Source organism: Arvicanthis niloticus, chromosome 21, assembly GCF_011762505.2.
Source record: "Arvicanthis niloticus isolate mArvNil1 chromosome 21, mArvNil1.pat.X, whole genome shotgun sequence".
NCBI lineage: Eukaryota > Metazoa > Chordata > Mammalia > Rodentia > Muridae > Arvicanthis > Arvicanthis niloticus.
Genome location: NC_047678.1, coordinates 28,972,871 through 28,990,226, shown reverse-complemented (window position 1 = coordinate 28,990,226; position 17,356 = coordinate 28,972,871). Strand labels below are relative to the sequence as shown.

The following is a 17,356-nucleotide window of genomic DNA, read 5'->3' as shown; positions in this document are numbered from 1 at the left end:
AGTTTCTCCGCTACTCCGCCACCGTCCTCCCTCTCATTCTAGTACGCTGTTCCAGCGTGGTTTCCTAGCCTTTCTTCAGATTGAGAATCCCGTCTCCCTTTAGAGTACTAGTTCCGAACCCTAACACCCATTTTGTTTTGAAAATGTGCTGTCATGTTTTGAGTGTCCTGGGAAGGGTCTGGGAAGGGTTACCATGTAGAATCCTGGGACTGTGAGGATAATGACCAGACACCGGCCTGGTTCAAACAATAGCGTTAACTATTTATTAACAAGTTTAACTTATGAGAAGCATGTCGCAAGTATCTCCTACAGAACAGGATCTGAAAACGACCCTCCTGAAGTAGGAAGAGAAGCCAACTCTTCTCCGCCTCAACAATCGCTAGCGGTCTCCCAGACTCGGGGCTCCTGTACTAGACACCATATCTCTCCAGGCTATGATTCTTTCCAGTCTTCTGAGGTGCCACGTGGAACCCAGGGTTGCACAGCTGTGGGCCCAGCTTCCTCAGATCTCCGCCCCCTCGCCTGCGACAACTGCATTCTTTAACCCCTTGAAGAATCTGACAGCAGCTCAGTTCTCCCTAGTCCTGGTCCAATCTAGCTTTCCGTCCAACTCCTGGCACGCGCGCATCTCAACCGACCAATAGCTGGATGTGGCGCAACAGACGTCACGGAATACTAGAGAAAGGAGGCGCATTCCAATCAGAGAGTCATTGTTTCTATTGGCACAATGGGAGACCCCGCCCCTCTCGGAGGACTCCATTGTATGCGGGAGGTAGGAGGGCCTCGAGGGTTTCAACCTAGCCAGCAGAAATAATCCACAAGACCCGCTATACTGATCGGCCTCCAAACTTGGCATCGGTGATGAGCTGCAACGCAAGGTGAAGAACACTCATTCATTCTGGCACCGAGACAGGAGTCAGGCCTAGGACCCCAGAACATTGCCCTGGGTGCGGCTCCCCCGGCTGAGTAGTTACTACTTCAAACAGTCCAAGAAGTCCTGGCCAAGACCTCTAGCCCGCCCCCAAATGGTAGCTATGACATCACCAACAACCAATCAACGCATTCTCTCGCTCCTGGGTGTCTTTGCTTTGGGGAGGTCTGGCTCACACGGGTTGCACTCGATGTGGCTTCTGTGATCTGGCCCATGGGCTTCAGCTGTAGTATTTGGGGTCTTTGAGTCTTAAGACTCAAGTCAGAGTTCTGTGGCAGGTAAACCATTTGTACGTGTAGATGAAGTATCTACAGCGGCACTAAAGAAGGTTCTCCGTAGGATTGTGGATCCTGACTGGAGGAGAGAGGAGCCGGACCTGGTTTTGAAGCGCCCGCCGTTCTGTTGGTCCACAGACTAGTTAATGGAAAGCACAAATCTCAGGTCGAACAAGAAGAAAAAGAGCTAGGATCACAGAGGAGACGCCTGAATGACCTTAGGGATTTGGACTTCCGGTACGAGATGCCTGAGCAGCACTTTTAGGATGCCATCCCGGCTCTTGCCGCATGGGCAGATGTGTTAAGGCACTGTGGCTGAGGGAAATCGAGTTCCGCTTTCCCCTCAAGCAGGGCTGGTGACTGGCTTCCACCTTTGAGTCTGTGGCATCCACTAGACAAGACATTCGAGGTGGCTCCCGGCGTGAGGCTGTCTCCATTCTTCCTTCGTTTGTGGCTGTTGCGTGCTCCCTCACTTTGTTTTCTCGTATATACTCACTTTTTATGTGCAGCCCACAGTAGTCGTTCCTAATGCACTTCCTGGAAAAGACAAAATTGAGGAGCCTGAAAGATGGTTCAGCTGGTAAAGGTGCTTGATGTCCGAGTTTGAACACCTGAGTTTGACCCCTGCAATCCGTGCAGGAGTGGAAGGAGAGAACAGTCCCTACAAAGTTGTCCTCTGACCTCTACCTGCTACTCCACTCCATAAAACTCCATGCAGATTTTCAAATGAAGTGCTAATGATAATTCCTCCCTCTGCTTCCAAGGCCAGCTTTGTCCCTACCTCCTAGGAACAAGACCTCCAGGTGGTTCATGGTCATTTCTTCTCAATGGTTCTAATTGCAGGGTCTATGCAGGCCTCAGAGACCCAGATTTGATGTGAGGTAAGACAAACAAGACCAGACAGTATCAATTCGAGCTCCACAGGTCCTGACCTTTTCCGTTAGCCTTGTAGAATTTGTACATTACGTACACCAAGGCCCTGAGTTCAATCCCCAGCACCAGAAGCAAAAGAGACTATCTCGGCCTGATAAGCTGATATGCCTTTAATTCTAGCACCCCAGAGACAGACAGAGAGACGGGTAGATCTCTGAATTTGGGACCAGCCTCCGCTACACAGTAAGACCTTGTCTCAAAACAAAACAAGCACACATAACCTATAATGTTATTTCAGCTGTAACTCCTCAGTTCTTCACTGGGTTATAACCAAACTCACTTTAAAATAGAGCATGTAGCTCTCACATCTATCTGGAGCACTGCTGCAGAAAAACACATGATTCTGCTAATTGGTCTCATTTTATATTCATGACCACAGACTTAGTATGTTCGAGGGCCTGGGCAATCAGTGTGGTAGGGCAAGAAAACCAATTTAAAAGAATATGGAGGTTAAGAGGGAAAAATTGTACCCACGGTCAATATGATTGTATAAGTAAAAAAAATCCAAAGAAGGGGTGAGCAGTTAGCAGGGAGTTTGCTTGTGTATGAAACCATGGGGTAGATTCTCAGCACTGAGTAAACCAGCTCTGGCGGGCAGGCATGCCTGGAATCCTAGCACCCAAGAGGTAGAGCAAGGACGGTCAGAACTTCAAGGTCTTCACACATAGGACACATAGAGCTACGTGACACCCTGTTCTAAAACTAAAAATTTAAAATCTAAGGGATCCTGAGGGTAAATTGTCATTTTGCTTGTGTGTGAGATTTATCTGATGTGTGTGAGTGTATTGCCTGCATACATATATGTGCAACACATGTGTCTGGTGCCTGCAGAAATCAGAATAAGGCATCAATCCCCAAGACGTAGCGTGACAGATGGGTGTGAGCTGCCATGTGAGTGCTGGTAACCAAAACCTGGGCATTCTGCAAGAGCAACGAGTGCTCTTAACTCCAGCCTCAGTAAGATTAAATTGTCAGAGTGAGCTTAACAAAGTTGCTGGACATGGGACTAGAGAAATGGACCAATTGTTTAGAGACCTCATTAATTTTTTTGTATTGTTTTGTTTTGAGATAGAGTTTTTCTGTGTAGCCCTGGCTCTCCTCACTCTGTAGACCAGGCTGGCCTTGCACTCACAGAGATCTACCTGCGTCTGCCTCCTGAGTGCTGGGATTAAAGGAGCACCCCATCACTCAGCTAAAGAAGTGATTTTTAATAGAACATAAAAATGTATTAAACAAATGAAAACATCAATAAACTGGAGTATATTACAATTAACTTTTTTTGTTCCTTTGTTTCTCGAGACAAGGTTTCTGTTTGTAACAACCCTGGTGGCTGTCCTGGAACTCTCTTTGGAAACCAGGTTGGCCTCAAATTCACAGAGATCCGCATGCCTCTGTGTCCCTGATGCTGGGATTAAAAGTGTGTGCTATCACACCCAGCTCCAATTAACAAATTCTTATTATTTAATGGCAATATTAGGAAGGGAGCCAGCCAGGTGTATTACATGCCAGCACTAGGGCTGAGATAGTAAGATTATCAGTTACCTGCTGGCTAGGGCTGGATAGTAAGACTATGTTTCAAATAACAATAGCAACAAAAACAACAATAAAAGAATGGAAACCAACCCACTGCAGTCCTGTGATCCTACAGACTCAGCCTCTTTGAAGACTGAAATAGGAAAGTTTATTCAAGTTGAGGCAACACAGCAAGATCTTGATGGTCAGATGGTAGATAGATGGACAGACAGAGAGACAGACTATATTGTAAGTATAAAATATAAAGACAAATGCTGAATACATATGTAAGTCAATAAAATATATACAAATCAGTAGATATGTGGATAACAGATTAAATAAGCATTACAACCGAATAGCCAGAAACTAATGAAAAGGTGCAAGTCCTGCCCTTTGATTATCTTACTTTACATGGCGTGCTATTCTTCCATTAAAAGGGGAAAAGGCTAGGGTGATGGCTCACTCAGCAGCTAAAGCATTTCTCATATAAGTGTGAGGACCAACCTTCAGATCTCGCATGAATATTGGATGGATGTGGCAGCCTGTTCACAGTTCTCAAGTTCAGAAGGCAGATTGGTATCCTTGAAACATCTGGCTATTCATACTCGCTGTATTGCTGGGCTCTGGGTTCAACTGAGAGAGACTGCTTCAGGGAATAAAGTGAAGAGCAGTGGGGAAAATGCCTGTCGGGCTTGGGCCTCTATCTGCATATGCATCTGCACAGAGATATATTAAAAGAAAAAACCAGATTTCTCCTCACTGCAGCCTCAGTCAGCGTCTTTTGAGAACAGAGCTGAGCTTTCTACACTTTAAAAAAGCTGTGCGGGGAGTAGTTTGGGGTTCGGTGCATGTCCCACATGATCCAGACCTTTATGTATCCACGTTAGGTACCATTTCTGGTTCAAAATAATACTCAGCTTACAGGTTCCTACTGCACCTGTTTGCTTCTCAATCCCATCCAAACACTGTCCTATCTTGGCAGAGCTAAGTGCTCTCTGTCCCTCAGTCTCCCTCCTGGCTACATCTCACATCAACCCTTCCAAGCAGCTGGAGAGGTGTTGTCTCAAAAGCTGCTCTTCTTGAGAGAAACCTTTTGGCTCGCCACAATCTACCTTTATAGCTGCATTTTTATGTTGTGAGACTATTGCCAGAGTGTTTTCTGGGGGAGGATGTTGGAGTCCTGCCCTTTCCCTAGAATGTTTGGGAGCAGTACCCCATATTTATGTAACTCTTGGCTAGGACTTCTGTATCTCCTACAAACTTGTGCAAGACCCTTTGGATCATCCTGCAAATGTGAGTGTGGGCTTTATGAACATTGTTTATCTAGGAGTCAGGCCTCAGAGCACAGATCAGCACAGCTCTTCTCACATCCCAGCAAACGGCAGATGCTGCCCCAATGCTCCTGCCTCTGCTTCCTGGGAACCCTCTGCTTTTCACTGGAGTCGGTCGTCTCCTGAGGGTAATAGTCTCATGCTTGCAGCACTCAAGTGAAAGCAGTCATGGCTGGAAATCAGTGTCATTGACTCTGGATGTGACAAGAGGAGGCAAAAAAAATCTCAGGGCAAAGAGCAGTGAGTAGGCTGTGACCCTCCACGTGGAGCCTGTGAGCTCAGCATTGTGACAGAGCCAGTAGCTAAGGAAGGACAGTGTCCGAAGATGAAATGTCCCTGCCTCCCTGTCCTGAGCAACTGTTGAGGTCTGAGCCTCTCCTCTACCTGCTGCATGTTTGTGTTTGGGTGTATGTGTACACAAGGCTAGAGGGTAGTATCAAGTGTTTGTCTCTATTGCTCTGTGTACCTTTAAATTTCTATTTACATCTTCAAATATGTATATGATTTTTTTTTTCTGGCATGGGTGTGTGTCTGATGCTTGCAGAGGTCAAAACAGGATACCAGACCCCCTGGAAGTGGAGTTGCGGGTGATTGTAAGCCATAGGTGGGAGCTGAGAACGGAGCCTGAGGCGTCTTCAAGAGCAGCTGGCGCTCTTAACAGCTGAGCCATCTCTTCAGCACCTCTACTTAAGATTTTTTTTTCATTTTTAATCATGTGTGTATGTAGAATTATTGAGTGAGAGTTTGTGCAGTGCTGGAAAAGGCCAGAAGGGGGCGCCGGATCTCCTGGAGCTGGAGGAGTTAATAGCCGGGTTGGGCGGCTCCTAATGTGGGTGGTGGAATTGAACTAGGGTCCTCCCCAAGAATGTAGGCGCTCTTACTTTCTGAAGCACTGGGCCGTCTCTCAGCCTCCACCTTCCACTTTTTAAACTGCACTTTATTATTTTTTGTGTGAATGCACATAGGGACGGGCACGACAGCACACATGTGGAAGACAACTTGCAGTTGGTTCTTTCTTTCTGCCTCCCATGTGGTCCTGGGTCGCAAACTCAAGTGTATGCCAACACACCTGGCTTTCTACATGGGCTCTGAGAACCCAAACGCAGGCCTCCATGCTGGGGTGGCAAGCACTTTATCAACTAAGTCATCTCTCCAGACCCTGCCTTCAGCAGCCTACGGGATTCTGCGAGTGTAGATCTGGACGAGGAACAGGGCGGCAGGTAAGAGCCTCAAGAACCAGACCCTGTGGCTGCCCGTGAGCCCTCCTTTCCCTGCGCACTCAGTGAGAACTACTGTGCTGACCTGAGGGAGAACAAGCTATATTCTTCCAGAACATAAAAGTTAGAAAATCTCTGCTGAGGTTTCACTACAGAGGAATCATGGTGGGCCAAATAACAAGAGAATGGTAATCAAGCCAGCATGCTCAGGAGAGCAGAGCTGGGAGACGGGCCTGCCCGGCCTAAGGCCATGCAGGAGCACGTGTGGGGCTCAAGTTCACGCCTCCGCAGTGTAAGAGGAAGATGGCGGGGGGGAGGGGGGGAAGGGGGGGATACAAAGGGAGCACCAGAGACTAGCTGTAACTGCAGGATCCCATAACTTTATTTTACTTGTATTTTACTGGGACAGGCTCTCACTGTATAGCCCTGAATGGCCTGGAACTATGTAAACTAAGCTGACTGTGGGCATCTGTCTGTCTCTGCCTCCCAGGTGCTGGCATTAAAGGTGTGCACCACCATGGCCAAGAAGATAGGAATGGAACCCAAAAGGGATAGATACCTACAGGTGTGTCCCCAGGCACAGGTGTGGCTGGACCCTAGAGGAAGCAGAGGAGGAAGGCCAGGCTTGTCAAGGACCATCATCACCTCTCTGAGCTGCAGATATCAGTTTCAGCTGGAACTGTGAGATCCGGACCCCCACCACCACCACCCTTCCCGTCATCTCCCCGCAGGACCACACAGGGAAGCCCAGCTCCTGGTGTGCCTGGGATTTATTTTTGAAGGTGAGCTGTAGTACATAGGAAAATACACATGGCTTTTGGCCTACTTTTTTTTTTTTCCAGAGAAAATAGATTCTATCATTGGCTTTCTCAGCACCATCATCTTGTCCCGTGGGGCTGCAGGATGGATGGTCTGTCTCTAGGATCCCGCTTTCAAGGCAACAGCCTGGCCAAGGCCTCTGGGGCTGAAAGCAGGGGGTTGGGGCACAGAGGTCCCTAAGGGGGAAAGAGCTGCACATGAGCAACACTCACTGCAAAGCTAAGGCAAAGAACAGGGCTGGCAGAAGGCGCCTCCCTCACCTAAGGACATGGCTTGCTGAGGGTCAAGCCTCAGACAAGACAGTGGGTAGGGAAGGCAGTGGCCCAGCCTGGAGCAGCAGCAGGATTCTGGGTATGCACATTGAGTATGGGTATGGGGTGGCATGCTGAAGAGGCAGCCTACCAGCAAATAGAAGGTCTTCAGCTTGCACATTTCTTCTGCCCCAGTATAGCTCCCAGACTGTGGTCCCCAATCCTACATCTGGCCCCTTACACTGACTCTACCTCAGGTAAGGGGCCCGGCTCAGGTCCCTGCTAATCCTTTATCATCTCACAATGTCAGTGCAACATCCTTAGAGCAAAGCCCCTGAGTTCCCTGCACCCTCCCAGGGCTGCAGAGAAGGGGGTAAAGAGAAGTGCTAGCTGGGGACCTCTCCCAGGTCCGGGAACTCCTTGTACATCTCTTGGACAATCATGCGGTCCATCTGGCACTGGGGTGAGGCCTCCTCCTCAGTCACGATGCGTCGCAGTGTGGCCTGCAGGTCTGACAGCCGATGACGGTGCTGCAGGTAGGGTGTGGAGCGGACCACAGCATGCATCAGGGAGAGGTACTCCATGCGCAGCTGCAGAAGAGCAGGCTGGTTCAGCAACCCTGGAATAGTACTGCAACTGCCCCCGGGGGACTGCAGTACTGCAACTGCCCCAGGGGCACTGCCCACTACCTCCCAGTGGACTATGGGACAACAAAGCAGCTCACACTCCTCAAATTCAACACTAAATGACTCTCAAAGCTGTTGGAGAGGTGAATGAATGAATCACCCAGAACATGGCTGCCCTGGTCTTGCCAGTCCTTTGGTGCCAGGTCCCTAGGTACCATGTGTGTCAATCAGAGCCCTTGGCTTCTCGACGTCTCTTGCCCCAGAAGATCTTAATCACACCCATGACCCAGAACAGCAATCTGCTCTCCTGTCACACACAGACCTTCCCTGAGAGCAACCAACAACAATGTCCAATTGCCTGCTTGTCATCTACCTGTCTCAGTCACCTCAAATCCACACATCTGCCACCACACTCAGCAGCCTCCCCATCACACCCAAGGTAAAATGCTTCCCATGCTCTTTAGGAAAGAAACAGTTTGATCCGTTGAGGCCTGGACTGCCCCTGGATCCTGATGGCGTCTGCTGTCTGTCCATATAGTACCACTGCCTATCTTCTGCCCTTTGACCCTAAGCAGCTTGAGCAGCTGGTCTTGTGCTCGCAGCACCCACCCTTTCTCTGTTCTGACTGGAACAAACAACAGAGTCCACCATTGTCAGTCTCCTACCTCATCTGCGTACCTCCTGCAGTGGTCCAATCTCTCCAATACATGGTCCATTTCTCTATGCTTACTGGAGCACTGCCCCAGGCCAGGGCATGTAACGGCACCTCCCACCTTAGAGACCCTCCATGATCCCATGGTTTCCTTTTAGAACCTGCCCCCGCCTTTCTATTTCTCTGTGCAGAAAACTGGTTGCCTTCATTTACTGCTTCCAAGTCCTTACCCATCTACACTCTCCCAGTAACTTAAACATTTCTCAAACGTTCCATTCAGACTTGATTCTCTCCACCACACTGGCATTGCTGGGCAGTCACTGCTGGCCTCCATGTGGCAAATTCGAAGACTAATTTTCCACCCCACCCCTAGGCTCCCAACAGTGTGGCTCCCCTCTGCACACACAGTCTGTGGCTTGCTCTTCCTCAGTCAGGTTTGTTCCTGGGTTTCTCCTTAGCTGAGCCTGCTGAGTCACAGCTAATGCCCAAGCGTCCCTGCTGATTATATCCATCTGATTTCCGAGGTGACCACCCTGTCATAGGCTTTCTGTCATGTCTCCACACAGACAACTGCGCACGTCTCTAGTCCCAGTTCACTCGCTGCCTCCCTGGTACCTTGGCACCTCCATGTCTCCTAAGCACTGCATTTTCAGTGCTAGGGATGGAAGTCAGAGCCTCAGGTATGCGAGGCTCCATCCATGAGCTCTAGCCCCAGCCCTCGTCCTCAATCGTTTTTTTCTAATTTGGTTTTTCGAGACAGGGTTTCTCTGTGTAGCCTTGGCTACACTGAAACTCGATCTGCAGACCAGGCTGGCCTTAAACTCAGAGATCCAGCTGCCTCTGCCCGTTGAGTGCTGGAACTAAAGGTGTGCGCCACCACTGCCTGGCTTGTCCTCCATCTTGACTCACTTAGACACAACTCTAACTTTCCTAAGATGTTCTCTGGGCCTCTCCCATTAACAATCATCTATCCACCTAGCTACTTAAAGCCAATCCTGAAGCAGGCTCTGTCAGGCCCTCTTGCAACACACCCCAGACCTGGCCTACTTCACCACCCACTCCTGCCCCGGGTTTCCTGGCTTCCACTCTGCTCTCACAGGAAGGCAGTGAGTTTCTTCCTCTTCTGAGAAGCAATTCCACCTCTCTTCAGACATCCTGCTCTAGTATGCCACACACACCGCTGGCTGCGTGTCCTGGTTTCTCAGTACCTTCCACACTTACTCGCTCTGGCGGCAGCAGCCCTGGCCCATCACATCCACTCACTGTCACAGTCACCCCTTTTTGTTACGTTGCTGTTCAGCTCCCAGCCCTCCTGCAGCACCCTCCAGGCACCTTGTCTCCAGGTGACAGGTCTGCGATCTGGCGCACAGTGATGTCAATAAGAGCCATCATGTCTGTGTGGTAGAAGATGGTGGCTGTGGTGGAGCTGCTGAACACATCCTGCAAGAACTTGAGGACAGAGTGTGGTGGCTGGGGCTCGTGTCTGAAGATACGTACAGGATCATCTAGAAGACAATAGTTCACGGGAGTCAAAACAGGGTAGGTGGCCGAGTCAAGTGTGCATCCAAGTGGCACCTGTGCACTAGGCTCTCACCCCCTCTGTTCAGAAGCAAAAGCAGCTTCTCAGAGAAGATCTTAACATTGGTGTGTTTGCTTAAGGCAGCCATGATGACATTCTGGTCAGGAGCTGAGGAAAAACACGGATGGAGACAAGGTAAAAATGTATGTAGGTACAGAAGCCCGCAAAGCCCCACTTTGGTCAGCCTCCTTCCAGATGGGTCCCACCTCACCTGTCAGGTGCAGATTGAGAGCCAGAAGCAGGTTCATGCAGAGGTCTGGCAGCTGCTCTGTGGTGTCCATTGGAAGGCCGTCCTCAACGATGCTTAGTAGGAACTGGGCAAAGGGCGTGCCTAGGTGTTCTGACAGAGCAGCATAAAGAATTTACAGATCCAACTTTTGCTCCCCAAACAATCTGGCCTCCCTGGCTTTCTGTGAGCCCTAAGAACACCCTCTTCTAGTCAGTGGGTCTCCAGGCCCTTGAGACATGCATGGTTCCTACCTCTGGGACCTCGAGTCCACTGCTTAACGACCTGCATTCTTACCATAGTGTGCGTAGGGCACTGCCTCTCCCATGGAAAAGACCATGGCCAGGACGAGGGCGGAATAACAGAGCTTTTGGTGGTCTAGAGGGGTAAGGAAGGTAGTCAGTAAGGTTAGGGGTCTCCAGCAGATGGTGGGGACGGTCTCCAAGTGTAGGGAGTGGCCCAGCCCCACCTCACCCTGTGTGTCAGTCTGCATGTCCCGTGCCAGTTCCACAGGCAGCACGGAAGATACCAGTGTGGAGATGATGGCTGCATCTAGGCTGCACATGGCCCCAAAGCACTTGAGGAGCAGCAGGCGTAGTGACGCTCGGTGTTCCTGGCAGAAGGACCGGTGTGCTCAGTGCCCTTACTCCTGCCCACAGGCCTCTGTGCCCTCCCGTGTCTTACACATACCATCTGGTAATAGGCCACCAAGGCTAGGACAGACTCAAAGTCACTCCTTTTGCACATTTTTTTGCAAACTTCAGGATCTGCATCCGTCTGGAGGGAAGAGAAAGAGTGAGCATCGCCCAATGTGAGGTGAGCATGTGTGAGCAGAAGAGACCTAACGGTTAAAGAGTGATGGTACAGGATAGGCTCACTGCTCCCACGCTGGCAGACCCATGAGGGTCCCCACCCCATACCAGGATATGCAGCAGCTCCTCCAGATAGCAGCGGATGACTCCCTCGTCCTCATACAGTGCCCAGCTGCGCTGCTGGGCGTCATCCTTTCTTCTAGCCAGGTCTGCAAAGATCACCTCCAGTCTCTGCTGGTCATGGCAGACCTGCCCTGAGGGTAGGGCTGTGCTCAGGTCCTGGGGGAAGAAGGCAAAGCATGACTTAGAGGCTTCCTGGAGCTGGTGCTATGCAGACCTGGCCCTTCTAAGTATAATATTCTTTGAACTAAGGTCCCACAAACTTCGTACTGTGGAGGCCAACTCCAGCCCCGACCTTCTGGTACAAGACTGCTCAAGACTCAGCTGTGGGAATTTCCATCATTTCCACTCTCACTCTAAAACTGGATGAGCAGCTCCCGTGAGGCAGGTGTGAACTCTGTCACTCCTTGAATGTGACTCCGGATTCTCCTTCCCATTCCACACAGCGTGACACCAGGACTGTTGTACTAGATGCTAGCTGCTATGCCCAGTATACATACCACTGGCCTACTGCCCTCTACTTGCTCCAACCAGAAAGGCCAGGAAGGCCTAAGAAGTACCTTTGGCCCACTCAAACCCCATCATGTAGTCAGGACTCACTACCCTGATTCCTTCTCCTGACCAGTGACCTACTTTTTTTTTCCCCCAGGGACACGGGTTTCTCTAGCTGTCCTAGAATTTGCATTGTAAACCAAGCAGGCCTCAAACTCAGAGATCCACCTGCCTCTGCCTCCTGAGTGCTGGGATTAAAGGCGTGCACACCAGGCCCAGCACCAGTACCCTAACCTTGACAAGGGACCACAGCCATCTTGAAATGCTCACATCACTTACTACCATCCAAGTTGGCTCCTAAGCCACTATCAAAGCTGACCAAGCCTGTGTCAAAGCTGACCAAGCCTGTGTCAAAGCTGACCAAGCTTGTGTCAAAGCTGACCAAGCCTCCATCAAAGCTGACCAAGCCTTCTTTTCTCTACACTGCCAAGGCTGGCAAGGTACTGGTCTCTCACCCATATCCCCTCTTCTTTCCCTGCATCTAGAATCACAAAGACAGAAGGAGCACCAGCAGATAGTGGGAAACCCTTCCAGGTGATGGGAAGCTTCCCCTAGGCCCACCTCATCTTGGTCTCCTTTATTGCCTGCCTTAGGCTCACCAGCTCCCAAACTGCCTGTGACCCAGATATGCCATCCACCTTCTTCCTTCCTGTGAGCCATATTTGGCCCTGTCTCTCAGTCCTTCCAAGCTGAGCCTCTGCCTACAATGCTCTTCCTCCCTTTCTCCTTCATGGGTCAACTCAAATGACTCCAATACCCGGCACAATGAAAGCCAGGGGCCAGAGCTTGACAAATACCTGTCACACAGCCTGGACAGAGGTGTGAGGGCAGGAGCGGGGTGGGACTAGCAGGCTGGCTGAGGGTGGGAAGGCTCCTTGGCCGTGATGCCCACCCTCACCTTGCCCTCTACCAGCGAGAGGAGGACCTGTTCCATAACAGGTGAGCTGGCTGGTATGGAGGCCTGGATGTGACCCACCACGACACCAATGGCTACGCGACATAATTCATGGCTCAGACCGGTGTTTCTCCGCACAAGTTCCATCAGCTCTGCCCCAATGGTCCTTGGCACAACTGTCTCAGCAGCTGGCTTTTCCTCTGTGGTCTCTGAGCTCAGGGCATCCAGAGCTTCCAGGTCATCAGGGGCTGAGTTTGTATCAGCTGCCACTTCCTCTGTAGGGGGCTCAGGGGATGGTGCCTTGGAGGGAGAGGGCTGGGCCTGGGACACAGTAGTGTGGGCACCTCTGCGAGGTACAGGCGGGGGTGTGGGTGAGCAGCTAGGACCTAGCTCAGAGGGGCTGGAGCCAGTATAGAGGGTGTCCATGGAGGTGCTGCTGGCTGATGAACCACTAGACACAGAACTACCTCCAGAGGGCACGGTTGTGCGGCCACCTGTGAACAAAAAGTAAAAGCTAAGCTGGGGCAACCTGTTGGGGAGCCTGACCCTAGTACAAGACCCAGTTCCTCTGCTAGGCCCTATCTCCTCACCAAGCCTGGAAGCCTCAAATGCCCAAACATGGAGACTCTATATTTACCCCAAGTTCAGATCTCCCATTTGCCCACCATGGGCAGAGCAATCATTCCAAGTACAGGGTGCTCCCATCCCAATTACCCAAGCCTGGCCCTCTCACCACTCCCTGAGATCACCAGGGCCTCACGGTCTCGGCGCTTCACCGGTGGGGGTGGGGTGGCAGGTGCTGCTCGTCGAGGCTGTGGTGGGACCTGAGAGAACAGAATTGGGATCTAGGGAAGGACAGGCTGCTAGCTGCACCTGTGACCCGAGCAGACCCTTTGAGTATCTGGATGAAACCTTAGTTCCACACAACTCCTTCTAAAAGATACCCTCACTCCATACCTGGTAGAGGGCTCCATCTGTCCCAAGATGCTCAGAACTGGGCAGGCTATGCTGCCGTTCAAATCCAGTTCGACACACCCCATTGGGCTGCCTAGATACGGCAGCATCCAAATGGTGGTCGCTGGTGGATGGGGTCATAACCGAAGCACTGGAAGCTGAGGTGCCCCTTCGAGACAAGGTCTCTTTTCGGTGATGGATAAGCTTCCTGATAGACAGACAAACAAAATAGACCATGGTGGGAAGGTTCTTCCCTAAGTATACACACACACACACACACACACACACACGCACGCACGCACGCACGCACGCACGCACGCATATACACACATGTATTTACATACTCTCACACACATATACTCTCTCTCTCTCTCTCTCTCTCTCTCTCATACATGCGCTCTAAAATAACTATTGTTTAAAAGCCTCTGTGGGGTTCTGGGACCTTATGCTTCCATCTTTCCCATCATCCATCCTAATCTGTGGAGCCTCACACTAACCCTCATACTGCCTCCACAGCATCTCTGGCCCTACTGAAGGAGCCTCCCCACCAACACGCTCAAGGGAAAATACTAGCTCCACTTCCCAGATACTCACTGAAGGACTCCGCGCTGCTCCAGGCTGTACTTGCCACCATCTCGCATGGCTGTGTTATGCACAGCCTCAATGGCTCGGTCAATAGCTTGGAGGACATCTTGCTCCATGCCCTAAAGGTAGGTGGGCAGTTAGACCTGGGTGCCAAGTGGGGTTGATCAGCCCAGACCCAGCCCAGTCTGGAACTAGCCTAGAATTCTTGACACTAGAAGACAAGTCAAAATGGAATACAGAATGAAGTGCTCAAATCATGTCACTTGGAAGCAAGGGGTACAGGGCAGACTCTGTGGTGGTATTTTACACTTAGAGACCCCCTTGGGAGTTAATCCCATACACGGGCTCTTAGCAAAGACAGTCCTAAGACACTATAGGTCTAGAGAGAAACAACAGCAATCCAGATTGGGATCAGGAGTGTAAACCCAGCCTATCCTCGGGCTTGGCTCAGAGCCCAGAGTGAGATGCCAACAGGAAGACTCCCATGTCTGGAATCCTTAATCAGTCACTCTGGATGCTGATCCTTCACAGAACCAAGGTCATATTCCAAAACAGCCTTTTCTCCATAGGGACCTTCCCAAGCACTGGGAGATAAGAAAGGGTCAAAAGGATGTCCCCTCCATCCTCCCAAGCTGTCCCACCACTTTTTCAGATCACCTTTGGGAAGGCACTCTGTGCTTATGGTAAAGGAGGGACTTGAAAGACTGGCCTGATTCCTGGCCTATGTTGTCATCCTCAGTAACCCAGAGTCCGTTCTACTCCACTGTCTGCCAGGGAGGGAGATGAGGATTACAGCTATGGGACTGGCCAGCTGTGGGACAGGAACCCCAGAGCAGACCTGGGCACACTCTAGGGTACAGTTTCGTTGTTTGTTTTGGTTGGCTGGGAGGGTGGTCTTTTGAGATGAGAATCTCTGCAGCCCAAGCTGGTCTGGAAGTTGCTATGTGGCCCAGGCTGGCCTGGAACTCATGGTAATCCTCCCGAAGTCTCAGACTGTAGACATAAATCACCATGTTTAGTTCCAGAGTGAGTTTAAGAAGCTTCCCTGATAAGGTCAGATAAGTATAGGGGTCAGCAAAGTCCTTCAGGTGGCAGAAGGTGTGTGGGTGGGGCTGGGAGACAGCTGCCACCCACACACAGAAAGGGAAAGTTTTAAGAAGGGCAAACATCAGGTGGAGTAAAAATGAGACAGAAATTCACAGTCGGGGAACTGAGACTAGGGGTATGCTGAAAGAAACAGGAAGTGATCAGAGAAAGATGGAGATGGGTTCTTTCTTTCCTTCCCAAGCCCCCAGCCCTACTGAAAGTCTCCAAGGAGACCCTGGTGCTCAAAAGGCAGAACTGGGAGTGTCACAGTTTAAATTTTCTCCCCTCAAACACCTCTAGAGGAGACTGAGGGTCTGTGAGGAGGGCCCTAGAACCAAGGGTCCCTCCCCTTTGGCAAGACCAAAGACATTTCCAAATTTACCACAGTATTTCTGGCCTTAACTGGGCTGGGACAGGATGTTTCCATAGCCAGGGACTGGGGCAGGGCAGGAGTCTGGAACACCCCAGACTGCCCTGCGTCCCCCTTCCTCCTACTGTCAGAATAGGCTAACTGGAGACATTGCAGCAGGACTACTCTTGAGCAAACAGGAACTAGAGCAGGCTCCACTGGAAGGAGACCAGGCCATCTTCAGAACAGGGGAAGCCATGGAGAAGGCTCACTTCCTCAGAGTGTGGACAGCTCCCATTCCAGGATGGAGCACCCAGATTTCAGAGGAAGGAAATCTGAGAAGTCAGGAGTCAGACGCCTGGGGGAAGTGGAGGCTGTACCAGGGACAGGGAACCTTGTCTGTCAGCAGGGATCAGGGGCCTTGGTTTCAAAAGGGTTGGGGAAATTGTCCTTGGGGAGATTTTATAGGTGGGCGGGTTCAGGATAGAGATTGGACAGGAACTGGGAATCGCATAAGGGACAGGAATGCCTGTGGCTCTGGGGTCCAAGTGTGTGGGTGGGGTGGGGTGGGGACTAAGAACCTGGAGGATGGTTGAGGAAACAGGTGGTGTATGAGGTGGCACAGTCAGTGGAGGGCACAGTAGTCTTTATGGTAAAGGTGGACGCTACAAATTGACAGGAGACTGGCTTCTTAGGGATTCAGAGAAGGTCAATAATAAGGGTGGTGGTGGTTGTCAAAGGGACTTAGGTAATGAATGGACTGGAGTCTCTGGGTCCAGCTTGAGAATTCTATGCAGATGGAGGCTCTGATTATGGATTCGAGAGAGCCTGAAGTCCTAGTCCCAGAATTAAGCTTTTCACAGGCCCACGGTTAGATGTCAAAGGCCTAGTCTCTGGTGGGTGTTGATGGCCCCCAGAGGGGTCTTAGTCCTTATGATTTGGGGAATTTAAGGTCAGATTCTCAAACTCCTTGTCTGGTAGAAGTCCCGAAGAATATGACTGAGCTTTCTGGATCAGTCCTGTGTGCTGGTGAGAGGCCTGGGAGGGAGGGACATACTCACCTGCAGGCGATGCAGGTAGGCAGGCGGCACGTACCCGGTCTCGCCACTGCGCGCCCGTGCCGCTAACCACCAATGTGTGCTGCTGCGCTCCAGCACCAGGAAGGTCTCGCCTGCAGCGAACGCCATGGCGTTGGGCTCCGCGGAGCGGAACGCATACAGCGCGCGGTACATGAGGCCGGGTCGGGCCGCTCAGCGCAGCGCCGGTGCTGGGTACACGACGAAGGTTACGGTGCCGGGAAACCAGGCCTTGAGTGCCGCCGCGCCGCGCTCGCCCCGCCCCACCCCGTGACACACCACGCCCCACCCCGTGACACACCACGCGTGCGCATGCGCGACCACCGGAACTCCGCCCCAGGAGCGAGCCGGCTCCGGCATTGGAGCGCCGCGCCCCCTCGCGGCCCGAGGAGGTTTGGCGGGGCGGGGTGGAGTCTCTAGTTCCTTCAGGCCTCAGACTCCAGTCAGCTGACTTAGGGTCCTAACTCTCTCTTCCTGGCTTTCCTCCTCCTTTCCCAGCTCAGGTGCAAGCGCTTGAGTTCCTTCCCACCTCCTGATGAAGGATGCTTATAGCCAGTGCGTCCCTGGGGACGGGG

At 51.4% G+C, this 17,356-nt stretch overlaps 1 protein-coding gene and 1 long non-coding RNA gene across 2 annotated transcripts; one reads left to right on the top strand and one right to left on the bottom strand.

Annotated features, from left to right (window-relative positions):
• Positions 1-176: 176 nt before the first annotated feature.
• LOC143435431 (uncharacterized) lies at positions 177-6,825 on the top strand. The gene is made up of 3 exons (XR_013105736.1): positions 177-2,087; positions 5,948-6,202; positions 6,690-6,825. It is a non-coding gene; the product is annotated as an uncharacterized LOC143435431 (long non-coding RNA).
• A 126-nt stretch (positions 6,826-6,951) lies between these two features.
• Positions 6,952-17,091, bottom strand: Nckipsd (NCK interacting protein with SH3 domain). The gene is made up of 13 exons (XM_034484417.1): positions 16,767-17,091; positions 14,280-14,389; positions 13,689-13,893; positions 13,465-13,555; positions 12,735-13,225; positions 11,273-11,443; positions 11,043-11,129; positions 10,827-10,965; positions 10,650-10,730; positions 10,338-10,466; positions 10,142-10,234; positions 9,880-10,052; positions 6,952-7,859 (listed from the first exon to the last, which is right to left on the bottom strand). The coding sequence occupies exons 1-13, from the start codon at positions 16,935-16,937 to the stop codon at positions 7,656-7,658; spliced, it is 2,145 nt and encodes a 714-aa protein (XP_034340308.1). The 5' UTR covers positions 16,938-17,091; the 3' UTR covers positions 6,952-7,655.
• Between the last annotated feature and the right edge of the window lie 265 nt (positions 17,092-17,356).